Here is a 16,109-nt window from a genome sequence, read left to right on the forward strand (position 1 = left end):
GTTGTTTGTTTTTTTGTTGTTCAGTTGTGTGAGTTCTTTATATATTTTGGAGATTAACCCCTTGTCAGATATATGATTTGTAAATATTTTATCCCAGCTGGTGGGTTGTCTTTTCATTTTGTTCCTGGTTTCCTTTGCCTTGCAGAAGCTCTTTAGTCTGATGAAGTCCCACTTGTTTGTTTTTTCTTTTGGTTACCTTGTCTGACTAGACATGGTATTTGGAAAGATCCTTCTAAGACCAATGTCAAAGAGTGTACTGCCTATATTTTCTTCCAGCAGTTTTATGGTTTCAGGTCTTACCTTCAAGTCTTTGATCAATTTTGAGTTAATTTTTGTGTATGGTGAAAGATAATGGTCTATTTTCATTCTTTTGCATGTGGCTGTTCAGTTTTTCCAACACCATTTATTGAAGAGACTTTCCTTTCTCCATTGTATGTTCTTAGCTCCTTTGTCGAAGATTAGCTGTTTGTAGATGTGTTGGTTTTATTTCTGGGCTTTCAATTCTGTTGAATTTATCTGTGGGTCTGTTTTTGTATCAGTACCATGCTGTTTTGATTACTATAGCTTTGTAGTATATTTTGAAGTCAGGGATTGTGAGGCCTCCAGCTTTATTCTTTTTTCTCAGGATTGTTTTAGTTATTCGGGGTCTTTTATTGCCCCATATGAATTTTGGGATTCTTTGTTCTATTTCCGTGAAGAACGTCCTTGGGATTCTGATTGGGATTTCATTGAATCTGTAGATTGCTTTAGTAGTATGGAAAGTTTAACCATGTTTATTCTTCCAATCCATGTGCATGGAATATCTTTCCATTTCTTTATGTCATCATAGATTTCTTTCAATAATGTCTTATAGTTTTCATTGTATAGGTCTTTTACCTCCTTGGTTAACTTTATTCCTAGATATTTTATTCTTTTTGTGCAATTGAAAATAGGATTGTCTTCTTGAGTTCTCTTTCTGTTAGTTCGTTATTAGAGTATAGAAATGCAACTGATTTTTGTAAGTTGATTTTGTACCCTGAAACTCTGTCATAGTTGTTGATTATTTCTAATAGTTTTCTGATGGATTCTTTAGGGTTTTCTATATATAAAATCATATTGTCTGCAAACAGCAAGAGTTTCATTTCTTCATTGCCTGTTTAGACTCCTTTTATTCCTTTTTCTTGCCTAACTGCTCTGGCCAAAACCTCCAGTACTATGTTGAATGAGAGTAGTGAGAGTGGGCACCCTTGTCTTGTTCTTGTTCTCAGAAGGATGGCTTTCAGTTTTTCCCCATTGAGTATGATGTTGGCTGTGGGTTTGTCGTATGTGGCCTTTATTATGTTGAGGTACTTTCCTTCTATACCCATTCTATTGAGAGTTTTTATCATAAATGGATGTTGGATCTTGTCAGATGCTTTCTGTACGTCTATTGAGATGATCATGTGGTTTTTATTCCTCATTTTGTTATCATAGTGTATCACATTGATTGCTTTGCAGATATTGAGCTGCTGTGTTATACCTGTGTCCCTGGTATAAATCCCACTTGATCGTGGTGTATTATCTTTTTAATGTATTGCTGTATTTGGTTTGCCAATATGTTGTTGAGAATTTTTGCATCTATGTTTATCAGCGATATTGGCCTGTAGTTTTCCTTCTTTGTGTTGTTTTTGTCTAGCTTTGGTATCAGGGTGATGTTGGCCTCGTAAAATGTTTTAGAAGTGTTCTGTCTTCCTCAATTTTTTGGAGTAGTTTGAGCAGGATAGGTATTAATTCTTCTTTGACTGTTTGGTAGGATTCTCCAGAGAAGCCATCTGGTTCTTCACTTTTATTTTGGGGGATTTTTGATTACTGTTTCAATCTCTCTACTTGTGATTGGCCTATTCACGTTCTTTATTTCTCCTTGTTTCAGTTTTGGGAGGTTGTATGAGTCTAAGAATTTATCCATTTCTTCTAGATTGTCCAATTTGTTGGCATATAGTTTTTCACAGTATTTTCTTATAATCCTTTGTATTTCTGTGGTATCCATTGTAATTTCTCCTCTTTCATTTCTAATTTTATTTATTTGAGCCTTCTCTCTTTATTTCTTAGTGAGTCTGGTTAAGAGTTTGTCAATTTTGTTTATCTTCTCAAAGAACCAGCTCTTTGTTTCATTGATCCTTTCTACTGTTTTTTTGTTTGTTTCAATTTCATTTATTTCTGCTCTAATTTTTATTATTTCCCTTCTTCTGCTGACTTTGGGCTCTGTCTATTCTTCTTTCTCTAAATCTGTTAGGTGTTTTTCTAATGGTCTTTTTCTGCTATAATGTTTTCTGCTATAATGCTATGAAACCAGAAATCAACTATAAGAAAAAAGCTGGGAAAGTGATAAAGATGTGGAGACTAAACCACATGCTACTGAACAACCAATGGCTCATTGAAGAAATTAAAGGAGAAATCAAAAAATATCTGGAGACAAATGAGAATGAAAATACACCATACCAAGTCATATGGGATGCAGCAAAAGTGGTCCTAAGAGGGAAATTCGTAGCAATACCGGCCCACCTTAACAAACAAGAAAAATCTCAAGTAAGCAATCTTAAATAAACTAACAGAATTAGAAAAAGACCTACAGAAAAACACATTTAGATTGATATAATTTCAATCTTCTTAAATTTATTGAGGCTTGCCTTGTTTCCCAACATATAGTCTATCCTTGAGAATGTTCCATGTGCACTTGAGAAGAATGTGTATTCTGCTGTTTTTGGATGGAGTGTTCTATATATATCTATTAAGTGCATCTGGTCTAGTTTTTCATTTGAATCCACTGTTTCCTTGTTGACTACTTGTCTGGATGATCTATCTATTGATGTAAGTGGGGTGTTAAGGTCCCCTACTATTATTGTGTTGTTGTTAATGTCTCCTTTTAGGTTTGTTAATAGTTGATTTATGTACTTAGGTGCTCCTGTGTTAGGTGCATGTAAATTTATAAGTGTTATGTCTTCTTGGTGGAGTGTCCCTTTTATCATTATATATTGCCCCTCTGTCTCTCATTACCTCTTTTGTCTGGAAGACTATTTTGTCTATATAAGTATAGCAACATCTGCTTTCTTTTGTTTGCCATTGGCTTGGAGTATCGTCTTCCATCCCTTCACTCTGAGCCTGTGTTTGTCTTTAAAGCTGAGATGTGTTTCCTGGAGGCAGCATATTGTTGGGTCTTGTTTTTTAATCCATCCTGCCACTCTGTGTCTTTTGATTGGAGAATTCAATCCATTTGCATTTAGAGTGATTATTGATATATGAGGGTTTAATGCTGCCATTTTATTGCTTGTTTTCCAGTTCTTCTGCATTTCCTTTTTCTCTCGTCTCATGTATTTTAGACTACCAGTTCAGTTTGGTAGTTCTCTATGATGGTTTTCTTAGTTTTCTCTTTATTTATCATTTGTGTCTCTGTTCTGATTATTTGTTTAGTGGTTACCATGAGGTTTGTATAAAAAATCTCATAGATGAGATAATTCATCTTCTGCTAGCCTCTTATTTCCTTAGACTAAGCCAATTCCATCCCTCTCCTCTTCCCCTTCTAAGTTATTATTGTCACAAGTTATTCCATCTTGTGTTGTGAGTTTGTGGTTGAAATGATGAGATTATATTCATTTTTGATGTTTTCCTTCCCTTTATCTTTAATGTCATAATTAAATTTTTGCAAACCTGTTCTGATAGAGAGCGGCAATTTTTTGATTTTGTCTACCTGTTTATCTCCTTGCTCAAGGCTTTGTAACCCCTTTCTTTTTTTTTTTCAGGTATGAGGGCCTTCTTGAGCATTTCTTGTAGGGGGTGTCTTGTGGCAATGAACTCCCTTAGCTTTTGTTTATCTGGGAAAGTTTTTATTTCTCCATCATATCTGAAGGAAATTTTCACTGGATAGAGTATTTTTGGCTGAAAATTTTTGTCTTTCACAATTTTGAATATATCATTCCACTCTCTCCTTATCTGTAAGGTTTATGCTGAGAAATCTGCTGAAAGCCTAATAGGGGTTTGTTTGTAACTTATTTTCTTCTGCCTTGCTGTCCTTAATGTTTTTTTTTTGTCATTGACTCTTGCCAGCTTTACTACTATATGCCTTGAAGAAGGTCTTTTTACATTGGTATAATTAGGAGTTCTGATAGCTTCTTTCACTTGTATTTCCAGCTCCTTCCTCAGGTTTGGGGAGTTCTCAGCTATTATTTCTTTGAACAAGTTTTCTGCTCCATTGTCCTTCTCTTCTCCCCCTGGAATATAATCCTTATGTTGCGTTTCTTAATTGAGTCAGATATTTCTTGGAGAATTTCATCATTTCTTTTTAGTCTTAGCTCTCTTTCCTCCTCCATCTGAAGCATTTCTATATTTCTGTCCTCTTGACTGCTGATTCTCTCCTTTATAATATCAGCTCTGTTATTCAGGGAGTCCAGATTTTTCTTTATCTCATCCAGTGTGTTTTTCATCTCCAACATTTCTGATTGGTTTTTCTTTATACTTTCAATCTCTTTTGTGAAGAAGTTCCTGATTTCATTGAACTGTCTATCTGTATTTTCTTGTAACTCATTGAGTTTTTTGTGATAGCTATTTTGAAGTCTGTGTCATTTAGATTAAAAATTTCTGTGCCTTCATGATTGATTTCTGGCTGCTTGTTATTTTCCTTCTGGTCTGGAGTATTAATATATTTTTTCATACTGTTTGACAGCATCAATTTGTGTTTCTGCATGTTGATAGTATCTGGCCGCAGCTTCCACCTGCCACCACTGGGCGGGGGTCACGAGCTGTGTATTCTGAGCCCACCACCATCTGCAGCTCGCTCACAGCTGCTACTTTTCTATCATACGTGCGGGCACTCTGGCTGACCAGCTGAGCTGGAGCATGGGGTGAGGGGAGGGGCACTTTCTTTCACCTGTGTGATCCCAGAGGCTTTTTGCTCTGCCCTCGCTATCTACTCTCCTGGGTTGCTGGCTTGATGCAGATACCCCCACAGTAGTTTAGCCACCTCTGTGTGGGGCTTTCCCCCAGGCTGTGAGGGAACTTGGAGAGCGAAGGTGTTCCCACAGAGTGCCACCCCTCCCCCTCCTCCTCTCAGAGCCACACGCAGTTCTGGGGTCACTGCCATTCAGGAAGGAGAGGAGATCCTCTACCTCCTACCACTTCCTCCAGGGGTCCAGCACCTCCACTTTCAGGCATATGTCTGCGTGGGTCTCTCAGACGTCTTTTGTGTTGTGTGAATGTCCTCTGTTTGTATATGACTGTACTTTTCATTGTATCTTAGAGGAGTGAGTCTAAGGGAAGTGCTCACTCCGCCATGATGCTGACATCGCTCTCCTATGGTTTCACTTTCGTAAGAACATCACTATGCACAGAGTGAGAAGAGCCAGCATCCAAAAAAGATTAAAATTACTGGCTGGATTCGGATCCTAGCTCTACCATTGATGACCTTTCTGACTCTGAGCAAATTTCTTGACTGCTCTTTGCCTCACTTTCCTCCTCTATCAAATCAGGATTACAATTGCACTTATCTAAAGGAGACAGTGAGAATTAAGTGAGCTCACACACGTAAACTGTTTAGCACTGTTATTGACACAAAAGGACACGATACATGTTAGCTTTTGTTCTTACTACTCAACTAAAATGGGTTCTGTAATGTCTGAAGTGGCTTTTTCTCCAGATGTCCTTTATGCATTCTCTCTTCATAGTTCACAGCTTTTTCTCCCCTGTATGTTATTCCTGTCTCCTATTTATCCAGAGGAAAGTAGGTTCAGCTCATGAGATGCTCTACCCAAACCCATTCCCCTAAAAAGTCAAAATACACATCAGTTATGTCATTTTCTTGAGAGGCATTGATTTTTTTCAGCCTTTAAACTTTTTCACCAGACAGCTTTTTGTTCCTTTCACAGAGAGCAACCTCGATCCTGAGAGAATCCGTGCAAGCCAAAGTGGGAGTGTTTGGCGATGTCAGTCCTGAGGTGGCAGAGACATACCGGCTCCTGGGTGGGGCCGATCTGGCGCAGGGGAACCACAGTGGGGCCCACAGGAAACTGAAGAAGGTAAAGCTGGAGCCAGTCATAATGCAGAGAAAAGCCGTCTCTCCCTCCCCATGGGTCAGTTTCTCTCCTTCCAACATGCTTTTTTTAAATGAAATTTCAGGGCCGGCTCCGTGGCTTGGCGGTTAGGTGTGCGCGCTCTGGTGCTGGCGGCCCGGGTTCGGATCCCGGGAGCGCCCCGAGGCACCACTTCTCCGTCCAACGTGGGGCCGAGTCCCACGTACAGCAACTAGAAGGATGTGAACCTATGACATACAACTATCTACTGGGGCTTTGGGGGGAAAAAACTGAATAAATAAAATCTTTAAATGAAATTTCATAAGTGGCTTATTTAGGTAAGATGACATCACTTTTGCAGTTAATCTAACCTAATAGTTTTTGGGTAAAAAATATAGTAATCATCCTATACACATATATTTTAAAATGAATTATCAATTATTTTTTTACCATGCAAATAATTTTTAATTTTTACATACTGTAATGTGTCAATATTTTGTTTTATTGTGCTCTGTTTCTGTACACCCAGTTTCTAGAGGAATTCTTCTGTGTGTTCTAGTACTTATATATTTATTTCTTTTTAATTTGGAGTTTATTTATGTGGTTTGTGTGAGGTATGGATCTAATGTTATCTTTTCTCCAAATGGCTACCCAGTTGTTCAGCGCCATTTTATAAAGAGCCCATCTATGCTCCAGTGATTTGAGATAACACCTTCATCATATACTACAGTTCCATATGTACTTGAGTCTATTTCTGGATTTCTATTCTATTCTTCTGTTCTCTTTGTTTATTCCAATGTCAGGACCTCATAGTTGTAATCATAGAGATTTCATAGCATGATTTCATATCTGACAGGAATAGGCACCTTTCTTGGTTTTTCTCCCCCTAGAATATCAAGTTTTCTAGATATTCTTGCAAGTTTATTTCCACATGAATTTTAGTATCAACTTGTCTAGTTCCATAAAATGTTTGGTGGTATTTTTTGGAGGATTGTCTTTTTTGTAAATGAACTTATGGAGAACTGTTATCTTTATGATGCTGAGTCATTTTACCCAAGAACAAGGGGTGTCGTTATATTTGTTCATGTCTAGTTTTGTATCATTCAGGCACATTTTAAGGTATACCTTATATAGGTTTTGCACATTTCTTGTTAAATTGATTTCTAAGCATTTTATCTTCTTTAATACTATGGTAAATGAATTTTTATCCACTATTATATCTTTTGGTTGGTTATTTTTGTGTCTATGAAGACTATTTGTTTCGCTATGTTAATTTTATATTCTGCTAGCTTGCTTAATTCTTTCCTTGCTTGAGTTAGAGTATTGATTCTCTCAGGTTTTTCAGGTATACTATTACATCATCTGAGAATACTTTTACTTTTTATTTTCCAATTCTTATGACTCTAATTGATTTCTCTTATCTAATTCTGTTGACTCATACCTCTAGTACAATAATAAATAGTAGTGAGATAATGGACATCCTTGCCTTGTTCCTGATCTTAGTGGAAATGCCTCTAGTGATTCTTCATTTAGTAGATGCTGGCTTTAGGACTAAGGTTTATATATTTTATCACGTTAAGGAAGTATCTATTGATTTCTATTTTCTTGAGTTTTTTTTTTTTATTGGAAATAATGTTGGATTTTATCAAAGACTTTTTCAGTATCAGTGGAGATAATCAGATTATTCTTCTTAGATCACTTAATATGGTGTTTTTTATTATATTATTGAACCGACCTTGCATTCCTGGAATAAATCTCCTTAGTCTTATTGAATTATTTTCTTAATATGGTGTTGATACTGTTTGCTAATATTTATTTTGGGATTTTTGCACCAATATTTGTAAGTGATATTTGTTTAAGTATCAATGTTCTATTTGCTTCATAAAAATAATTTGGAAGTTTACTTTTATTTTCTATGCACTGAAGAAATTTATGCAGTGTTAAAACTATCTAGTCTTTGAAGGTTTATACCTCCTGTGAAACTCTTTAGGGCTGGTGCTTTTTTGTGGGGAAATACCTTGACAATTTTCTCTGTTTCTTCTACAAAAAGTTGGTTTGTTGAAGCTTTATATCTCTAATGGGGTCATTTTGGTAAACTGTATTTTTCTAGGTAATTATCTAGTTCACTTATACTTTCAGGTTGATTTGCATAGAGATGTACAAAGTAGGCTTAGGCATTTTAAAAATTTCTACTTTTTTAATAGTTATTTTCTCATTGTAAATTCTTAATTTTATATTTGGATTTTCTCACTTTTTTCTTTACTGAGTTAGTTAATTGTTTGTCTATTTTGTTAATTTTCCCAAAGAACTAGAATTTTAATTCCTTTGGATTACTTGTCTTCCTATTCTCTATTTCATTAATTTCTGATTTTATCTTTATTATTTCTTTCCTTGTGACTTATTTTGTTTTACTTTGTTGGAGTTTTTTTTCTATCTTTTTGAGTTTGTAATTTAATTAATTTATTTTCGTTTTTATTGATTTAAGTATTTTAGGCTATGAATTTGCCTCTTATTGTAGCTTTAAATTTACCTCCTAAGTTCTATCATGTTGTGTCTTTATTATATTAATTAGTTTTAAAATGGGGAAAACCTGAGAACCTCTCAGTAACATAACTGACCAAACCAAAAGAATTAACTTCAGTTCTGAGTGGGCTGTCCTGTAAGTCGAGCCTTTTTCTCTTCTTATGACTTTTCTGATTCTGCTGCAAACGGCACCATGTGTGGTGCCTGTTTTTAAGTGAGGTAACACATATATCTATTATTAGTTAGTCAACAAATTGTTATTAGTAATCTTCTATGGGCCAGTTACTGTGCTAGGCAGACCTAGGAAAAAACAATGACCAAGACAAATATGTTCCTTGTCTTTATGACACTTTCCAGTCTAGCCAGGAAGATATATATTAAACCAATCATTTCACATAATTTAAACATTACACGTGTCAAAGACATTATGGTGAGGGAAGAGGTGAGAAGAGAAGCTGAAAGCGGCAGTTGCTGTCTTTCTCCATCACCCACTTACATGTAATAATAGCTAATGCTTGTCGAGTGATTCTTATATCCCTGGCACTGTGTTGAATGATTTACATATGTAACAAATATTTAACACTACAGGAACCCTAAGAGTTGGGTACCTTTACTGTCTGTTTTTTACAAAGAGGGAAACTGAGGCCGAAAAGATAAGTGTCTCAGCCTTGATTGCAAAGCTAGGAGTTGTGAGGCAGTCTGTATTGGGCAGTCTATTCAACACTTCCTCTATTTCACATCTTGGGCTTCCGAGTAAGATTTGGTTTGAACGAGGGCTTCCTATGCTTTAAAAAAGTTTGGAAACCAGGGGCACAGTGGGGAGAATGCCAAGATCAAGATAGTAGGAGTTTTGGGGTTACCACTGACAGAATACAACTCAAACTAGCTCAGGTATAAAGGGGCATCTAATGTCTTGGAAGAGGGAAGAGCCAACAGGCAGGTGATAAGCAGGGCAGGGACGCATTTGAGCCTCAGGAGAAAGTGCTGAGGCCAGAATTTAACACCACCAGGGCTCTCTCTGCCCAAGACTGCTGCCTGCTTCTCTCTGCACATCATCTTCCTCCTCTCTCATGGCAGTGTCTCCCCTCAAGATGGAAATCATGGGGCCGCTCTCTAGACTTTTACTTCCTACCCCTATGCCGTTTCTCAGTCACAGCTTGAAAGCTCTCAGGGAAAGGATGATAGGCCTGGCTTGAATCTGGTGCCCACCCTGGAGCAGTCAGCTAAGGCCAGGGGAGTGATAGGGTGTAGGAACATGTTGCCTCTAAGGCAGCAGGATGGCCTGGGGTGGAGGTGGTGCAGGAAACACAGTCCCATAGTCAGCAAACTTGGGACAGGGTCACTAGAGCCCCTCCCTATTTTTGGAGCACATGCAGCAAGTACAATAGGCGTGCAGCACCCCCTTCCTTTAGGAGTGTCCCAGGCCAGTGTGGGAATTACAGACTATAAACTCCCAACTATGACATTATGTGCCAAGTTCTGTGTGACAGGTCTATACTGGGATCTATGGGAGAGAAGGGGTTTAGGGAAAGTGTTTAGGGAAGATGTCCAGATAAGTAGTCCTGAAAAAGAGTATAGCCTGGCAGAGGCAGGAAATCCCAGGTTGGAAATGGGGTGGAAGAGGAGGCTCAGGGGTGAGAGAGCAAAGCCTCTCTAAGAAGCAAAAAGCAGTTGTGGCTGGGAGCCAGCCCCATAGCCTAGTGGTTAAGTTTGGTGCGCTCCACTTCAGCGACCTGGATTCGGTTCCTGGGTGCGGGCATGGGCCTATACCACTCCTCAGCAGCCATACTGTGGCGGCAGCCCCCATAGAAAATAGAGGAAGACTGGCACAGATGTTAGCTCAGGGCAAATCTTCCTCAAGCAAAAATAAAAGCAGTTGGGGCTGACTATCTGTCTGGGGAGCAGCTGGGAAAGACGTGGGGACAAGTCCCTGCAGCTGTTTGCCAGGTTAACGGGCTGAGACTTCGTCCTTTTAGCAAGGTTCCCATATGACGGCCTGCAGGCCAGTCCAACCTACTGCCTGTTTTTGTATGGCCCCCAAGTTAAAAATGGTTTTTACAGATCATAAAATCTGTACTCATTTTACAGATGATCATATATTGATTTCATGGTAGGGAACACTAACTTTGAGCCCAACTAGGTGAAATGTTATCCCCCCTCCAAAAAAGAAATCCATTCTCATTAGTAGAACTAGATTACAAAAATCTGCACTCGATATTATTATATTTTGAATTTCATTGATAAAAGTTTGTGGAAATTTGTTTTCTTTTTTTGTTACATAAGTATATAGTACTTACCTACATGGTGGCCTCAATTTTTGCCTCTTGGTCCGCAAAGCCTACAACATTTACTATCTGGTGTTTTGCAGAAAACCTTTTTTGAACCTTGCTCTAAGCAGCTGGGAGCTGTGGAGGAAATTTTAAGAAGGGTACGACAGCTCTATATTTGTACTTTGGGTTTTTGTTTTTTAAAAAAAAAAGAATCACTGTCAGGATAGTGTTGAGAATGGAATGGAGTGGCCCAAGAATTGAGGCAAAAGGCCTGTTTTCTTATCGTAAAATGGAGATAACAGCAACCCTGAGCCCTCCTTCCCTCCTGCAGTTGTTCTGAGGAGGGAATGAGGTGAGGGGAGTGCAGCTGCTTTGATACGCGCCAGCCCTGCCCCAGTGCAGGCCGCTGAAGAGCACCGAGGGAGGAGAAGGCAGAGCGTTCATGGCCCTTAGGAATCTCCACTTTCCTTCCCTTTCCTCCTTTCTCCCCCCAGGAAGGTAGGTGAAATATGGAAAAACTCTTCCGAGGGTTCAGCCTAGCCACTCAGCTCCAGGCAGGGGAGGGAGCCCAGGAGTGGGGGAGGGTAATAAATGTTAGCAGCTGTGCAAGAAACTTGAGAGGGGCCACAGCAACCTTCATACGGCCCCGCTGGCTCCCATGGGGACCAGCTGGTACGACTACTGACCTCATGCTCCAGGCCAGGCTCGCTGCTGCCAAGGGTGGCTCCTACATCATTCCTAATCCTCCCAGCAGCCCTGCAGGGCAGACCTTACTAGCCCTGTTTTACAGACAGGGGCCTGAGCCTCCTAGAAGTGAAGTAAATTGTCTATGGGCGGATTACTCTGAAGTAAAGCCCACCTCTTTCCTTTATATAAGTCAGTGGTTCACCAAGCAGAGGTCTTCAACCCGCTGCATCAGAGTCACCTTCTAAACCACAGTCTGGGGCAGGGGCCCAGGGATCTGCATTTCACCTTCTGGGGGAAGGTCAAGAATCATTGCTCTAGGCCACAAGCCCACCCAAGGGGCTGAAAATCAGCTCGGCTTCAAGAAACTCTCAGCTTTTGTCATCCCTAAAACCTGTAGTGGAAGTTCGTGACACTTTTTCCTTTAGTTTGGCCTCATTAACCATCAGTCCTGGAAACAATGGCTTTGACATAAAGCTATCTGGCCATTTGCCAGGATCAGAGAGGAAAGGGTTGAATCTTCTATCTCTGTGGGTTGTGCACGCTGTGGTACATGCTGTCCTCATTCCCCTTTCCCTGTGTACCCAGCTGAGGATAGGGCTGGCCGCTCCGTGACCACCAGGGCACACACAGGGCTTGAAACCTGCCTCTCACATCTGCTGCTGAACTGGACTTTCTCAAATGCTGTGTTTAGCACTGGGCTCTGTGGAGCCAGCAGCAGCTTTCTAAAGCTACGGGCCGAGTGTGTCTCTTGTTTTTATCACAACAGCAGCTGCATCCCCCTGGTTTTCAACTCTGGAGCAGGAATCCATTGATTACTGGCCTCTCGAGATGTGCCCTCTTGTGCTGAATGGCCCAGGCATGGTCCTGCATGCATGAAAAACAGGAAGGCACGAGAAACAAAGCAGACAGCGGAATTAGATTACTGAAAAGAAAACCATATTATTGATCTCTTTCAAAGGCGTCTGCCTGCAGGGGAAAATTGGAGAACTCTGTTGGCTCCAGATGGAAATTTCCACAGCAAAAGTTCACATGCTTTTGCAACATAGAGACCTGGTTTGATTCTAGGATGGGCATCATTGCCAAGATTTTCATCCAGGTGAAAGGCTGCCAAAAAGAATCCACGAAGACTGTTTCCTAGGTCAGTAGCATCTCAGGACCAATCCTGGGCCCAGTTACAGTGTGCAGCTGGGATTGGGTCCCGTCTTGATCTGGCCTCCTTATTAGATACTATCATTGTCAGGGTTCAGTCCACTGCCTGACTACAGCTGCGAACAGTAAACATTTCCATAAAAGAATAACATAATTTTATGTGACCTTTCTCCAAGAAATCCAAAGCCTACTGTAATGAATCATTTGAAGAAAGGTGATGGAAAATGGTTTTCATTTATAGATTATAGGTGAGAAAGCCAACCCTGGAAGGGTTTTATGTGGTCATGGGTCAAGACACGACCATGAAAACAGGCTGTCAGGTCATTGGCTGTATTCCAGCCATTCCTCCAACCGGCCAAACACACAGAGCCTTCTGATAGATGGCCATATTTTATACACAGTTCATGTCCTGTTGTGCCATCAGTGGCCCACTTGGTTTTACTTTCCCTTTAGCATATGTGGTGTTTTCCTGGTTGCCCTGGATACCAGAAATCCAGAGCCAATCTGGAGTCCCCACAGAGCCACGTGTTAGCCCACACTGTTTTCACGGGTAGAATCTTACTTGTCCTCGATCCTGATTTTTCTAATCGTCTTTGACTAACCCCCACTGTTGGGCTACAGCAGTCCACCTCAACTCTTTTGAAAGAGAGGAAGGTCATAATGACATTAATTGCGTATAAAAAAAATCCTGGGGCAGGCCAGGTGGCGTAGCCGTTAAGTGTGCATGCTCTGCTGTGGCGGCCTGGGGTTCGCAGGTTCGGATCCCGGGTGCACACCAACGCACCACTTGTCAAGCCATGCTGTAGCGGCATCCCATATAAAAGTAGAGGAAGATGGGCATGGATGTTAGCCCAGAGCCAATCTTCCTCAGCAAAAAGAGGAGGATTGGCAACAGATGTTAGCTCAGGGCTGGTCTTCCTCACACACACACAGAAAATCCTGTTCTTGGGTTGAGAAATGTACTTAACAATGCTTCAAGCACTCCTTACTGGATGTTTGTGTATCAGTTGATGTGGTATAAGAATGGGAGCTGATGTTTAAAGGGATCAAGGTCATTCATTCTTAGCCTTCTGTGGGGAAAAGGTGGAGCCCACCTTGCTTGCTACAGGCAAGTGGAAATGAGAATTTCAGGCCTTCTGGCCACAGACCCCACTGGTGTCGTCAGCTGCCAAGAAGAGTTGCTCTCCTCAGGGTTGGGGCCCCTAACCACGGCAGCGCCCCTCCACCTTTGCTGTCCCTTAAAAAACACAGATAGGTAGTGTACACACACTGCCACGGACAAGGCTGCATTTGCTATGGAAAGCTCCTCGAATATCAGAACTCTCACTGTGGCTTGGTGAGTGCACAATGCCTTAGAAGTTCCTAAATTGGCCTCGAGGTCTGCAGAACTGTGGGTCTGGCAGACCGTCCTGGCCTGAGACTGTCGGGTGATTTTTCAGAGCCACGCTGGATGCAGAACCATGAGTTTATGGGGGGATGGCCAGGGATGGAAGGAAAGGCAAAATCTCCTGCTGCATAAGTTCAGTGTGACCTTAAACAAGTGGAAAGAGTGATGGTCAGGAATGGCTGGTGTGGACTGCACGAACTCAGGAAGGAAGCACTGAGCAAAATGGCTGAGCTCCATATCATGAGGGAAACGGGCCAAGAAAAGGCAGCTCAAAAGGCTTGCCTTTAACAGGATCTGGATCTCTTGCTCTATCTGGCTCAGAAATAGGCCAGTCCAGCTCTTATACAAAAAGCTGGCTGTCTGCTTTAAAAACGAAGCCTTAATTTACGTGTGGGGACACAGGATTCCTCACAATAGCAAGTCCTGCTGATGCATCTGTTTTCTAAATATTTGTGTTGCAGTTGTCCTGGAGAAAGATGATGGTAGCTTGCTCCAAGACAGTGGCCCGGGGATGGAGCAAAGTCGTGGGGGAGTCGAGGGATGTCGATAAGGATATAGAGCCCACAGCACTTGGCAACTCAGAGGTGAGGAGTGAGGGAGACAGCAAGGATGACATCCACACTTCCAAGGCTGGCACTCAGTAGATACTCAGGCAGAGCTTTCCAAATGGGCACTCTGAGCAGCTGTGCATGTGGCAGTGCCTGGGCCTCCCTCCCACTCTCCCTCATCTTCCGTTTCCCCCCTCCTCCTGGGCCCCTGGTCCCACCTTACCTGTATTTCTCTCATGGGATGCTTCCTACCCACCTGTGCAGCAAATCCTTGGGTCTCAGATTGGTGACCCTCCAGATAAGGGAGCTGCGTGTGTTGTGTGTGTGTGTGTGTGTGTGTGTGTGTCTGTGTCTATGTGTGAGAGAGAGAGAGAGAGAGAGGGCTGCAGGGTATGCTCCCTCAAACACTTCCCATTCCTCCTGCCTGGGACCACACCCCCACCCCACCTTTCCCCAACCTGGTGCTCTTCACCTGGCTGACTCCCATCCTGCAGGTCGCAACTTGGATGTCACCTCAGAAAGGCCTTCACGGACCCAAGAACCCTCTACCACCACCGACACCCCTTTTATTCTTTCATAGCCCCATGTCCCTTTCTCCTTTCCATAGCTCTTGTGGTGAGTTGTTATGACATGTTTATTTACATATTTTTAAATGTCTGGCTCCACTGGTACGTTGGAAGCCCCCTGAGAGCAAGGCTCATGTCTGCCCGTTCTCTGCTCTGTCACTGAAGTGGGCACGGGGCTGGCCTATTGCAGGTCCTCAGCAAACCCTGCTGCAGGGGTGAGTGGATATGGTGGGAAATGTGGGTCCAGCGAGGACAAGGCTAGTTTCTGAGTGGCTCGGGAAAACCAAGTCCCACCCACACGTGACCCTGTTTCTATAGGAAAATGCTGTCTCACGAATTGTGTTTCCGTTTGTCCTTTCAGTTCCCCAAGTTCATTATTTAAGTAATCATTTCTGCCTGCCTTGTAAAGATTAGTAAATGAAAGTATATTTGTGTTTTTCTACACATTTAAGACATTTCACACTTTCACGTATTTTGGTTTCTGACATCTTTTTTTTTTTTTTTTTAATACTAGCCTTGAGAATTGACATGAAAACAGGCACAGTTCATGAGTTCCTGGGTAAATTTCTCCTCCGTGGACATACTCTAGCATCAGACAACATGTGTAGAGAAAAGTAGAGATTTCAGATCCTGAGCGTTACAGTAGTTTAAAACAATTTACCTTTCTCTGGCTTTGTTTTTCATTTCATGTAAACACAAAATACACATAATAGCATGACAAGCTGGCGTGGACTCTTACCAGGCCTGAAAAAGGATGTCTTTCTCCGTTTTCCATTATTGAGTCATGTAGCCTCACATTGAAAAGGCTCTTTACTGGCAGCCCTGGCTACACTGCCTCTGTTGATAAATAGGATGTATTCCATCAGCACTTTGATTGTCTGAAATTCCCCAACAGAAATTATGATGCGATTCCAGGACTTAAGGCTGGAAGTTGAGAGAGGAAGGGAGGGCTAGGGCACCCC

At 41.4% G+C, this 16,109-nt stretch overlaps 1 protein-coding gene across 6 annotated transcripts in view; it reads left to right on the forward strand.

The window, feature by feature from the left end:
* The window catches only part of TTC23 (tetratricopeptide repeat domain 23), a 95,397-nt gene that overhangs the window by 72,345 nt on the left and 6,943 nt on the right, over positions 1-16,109 (forward strand). For 4 of the 6 annotated variants that reach the window (XM_087428876.1, XM_087428878.1, XM_087428877.1 and 1 more), the window contains 2 exons: positions 5,874-6,023; positions 14,495-14,617. The exons of 1 other annotated variant lie outside the window; for it this stretch is intronic. In XM_087428876.1, coding sequence (XP_087285002.1) covers positions 5,874-6,023; positions 14,495-14,617 — 273 coding nt within the window. The remainder of the gene's footprint in view (positions 1-5,873; positions 6,024-14,494; positions 14,618-16,109) is intronic. One more of the 6 variants, XM_087428879.1, reaches the window with a different exon arrangement.

This window comes from Ceratotherium simum, chromosome 3 (genome assembly GCF_057802395.1).
Source record: "Ceratotherium simum simum isolate JZ-2026a chromosome 3, ASM5780239v1, whole genome shotgun sequence".
Taxonomy (NCBI): domain Eukaryota; kingdom Metazoa; phylum Chordata; class Mammalia; order Perissodactyla; family Rhinocerotidae; genus Ceratotherium; species Ceratotherium simum.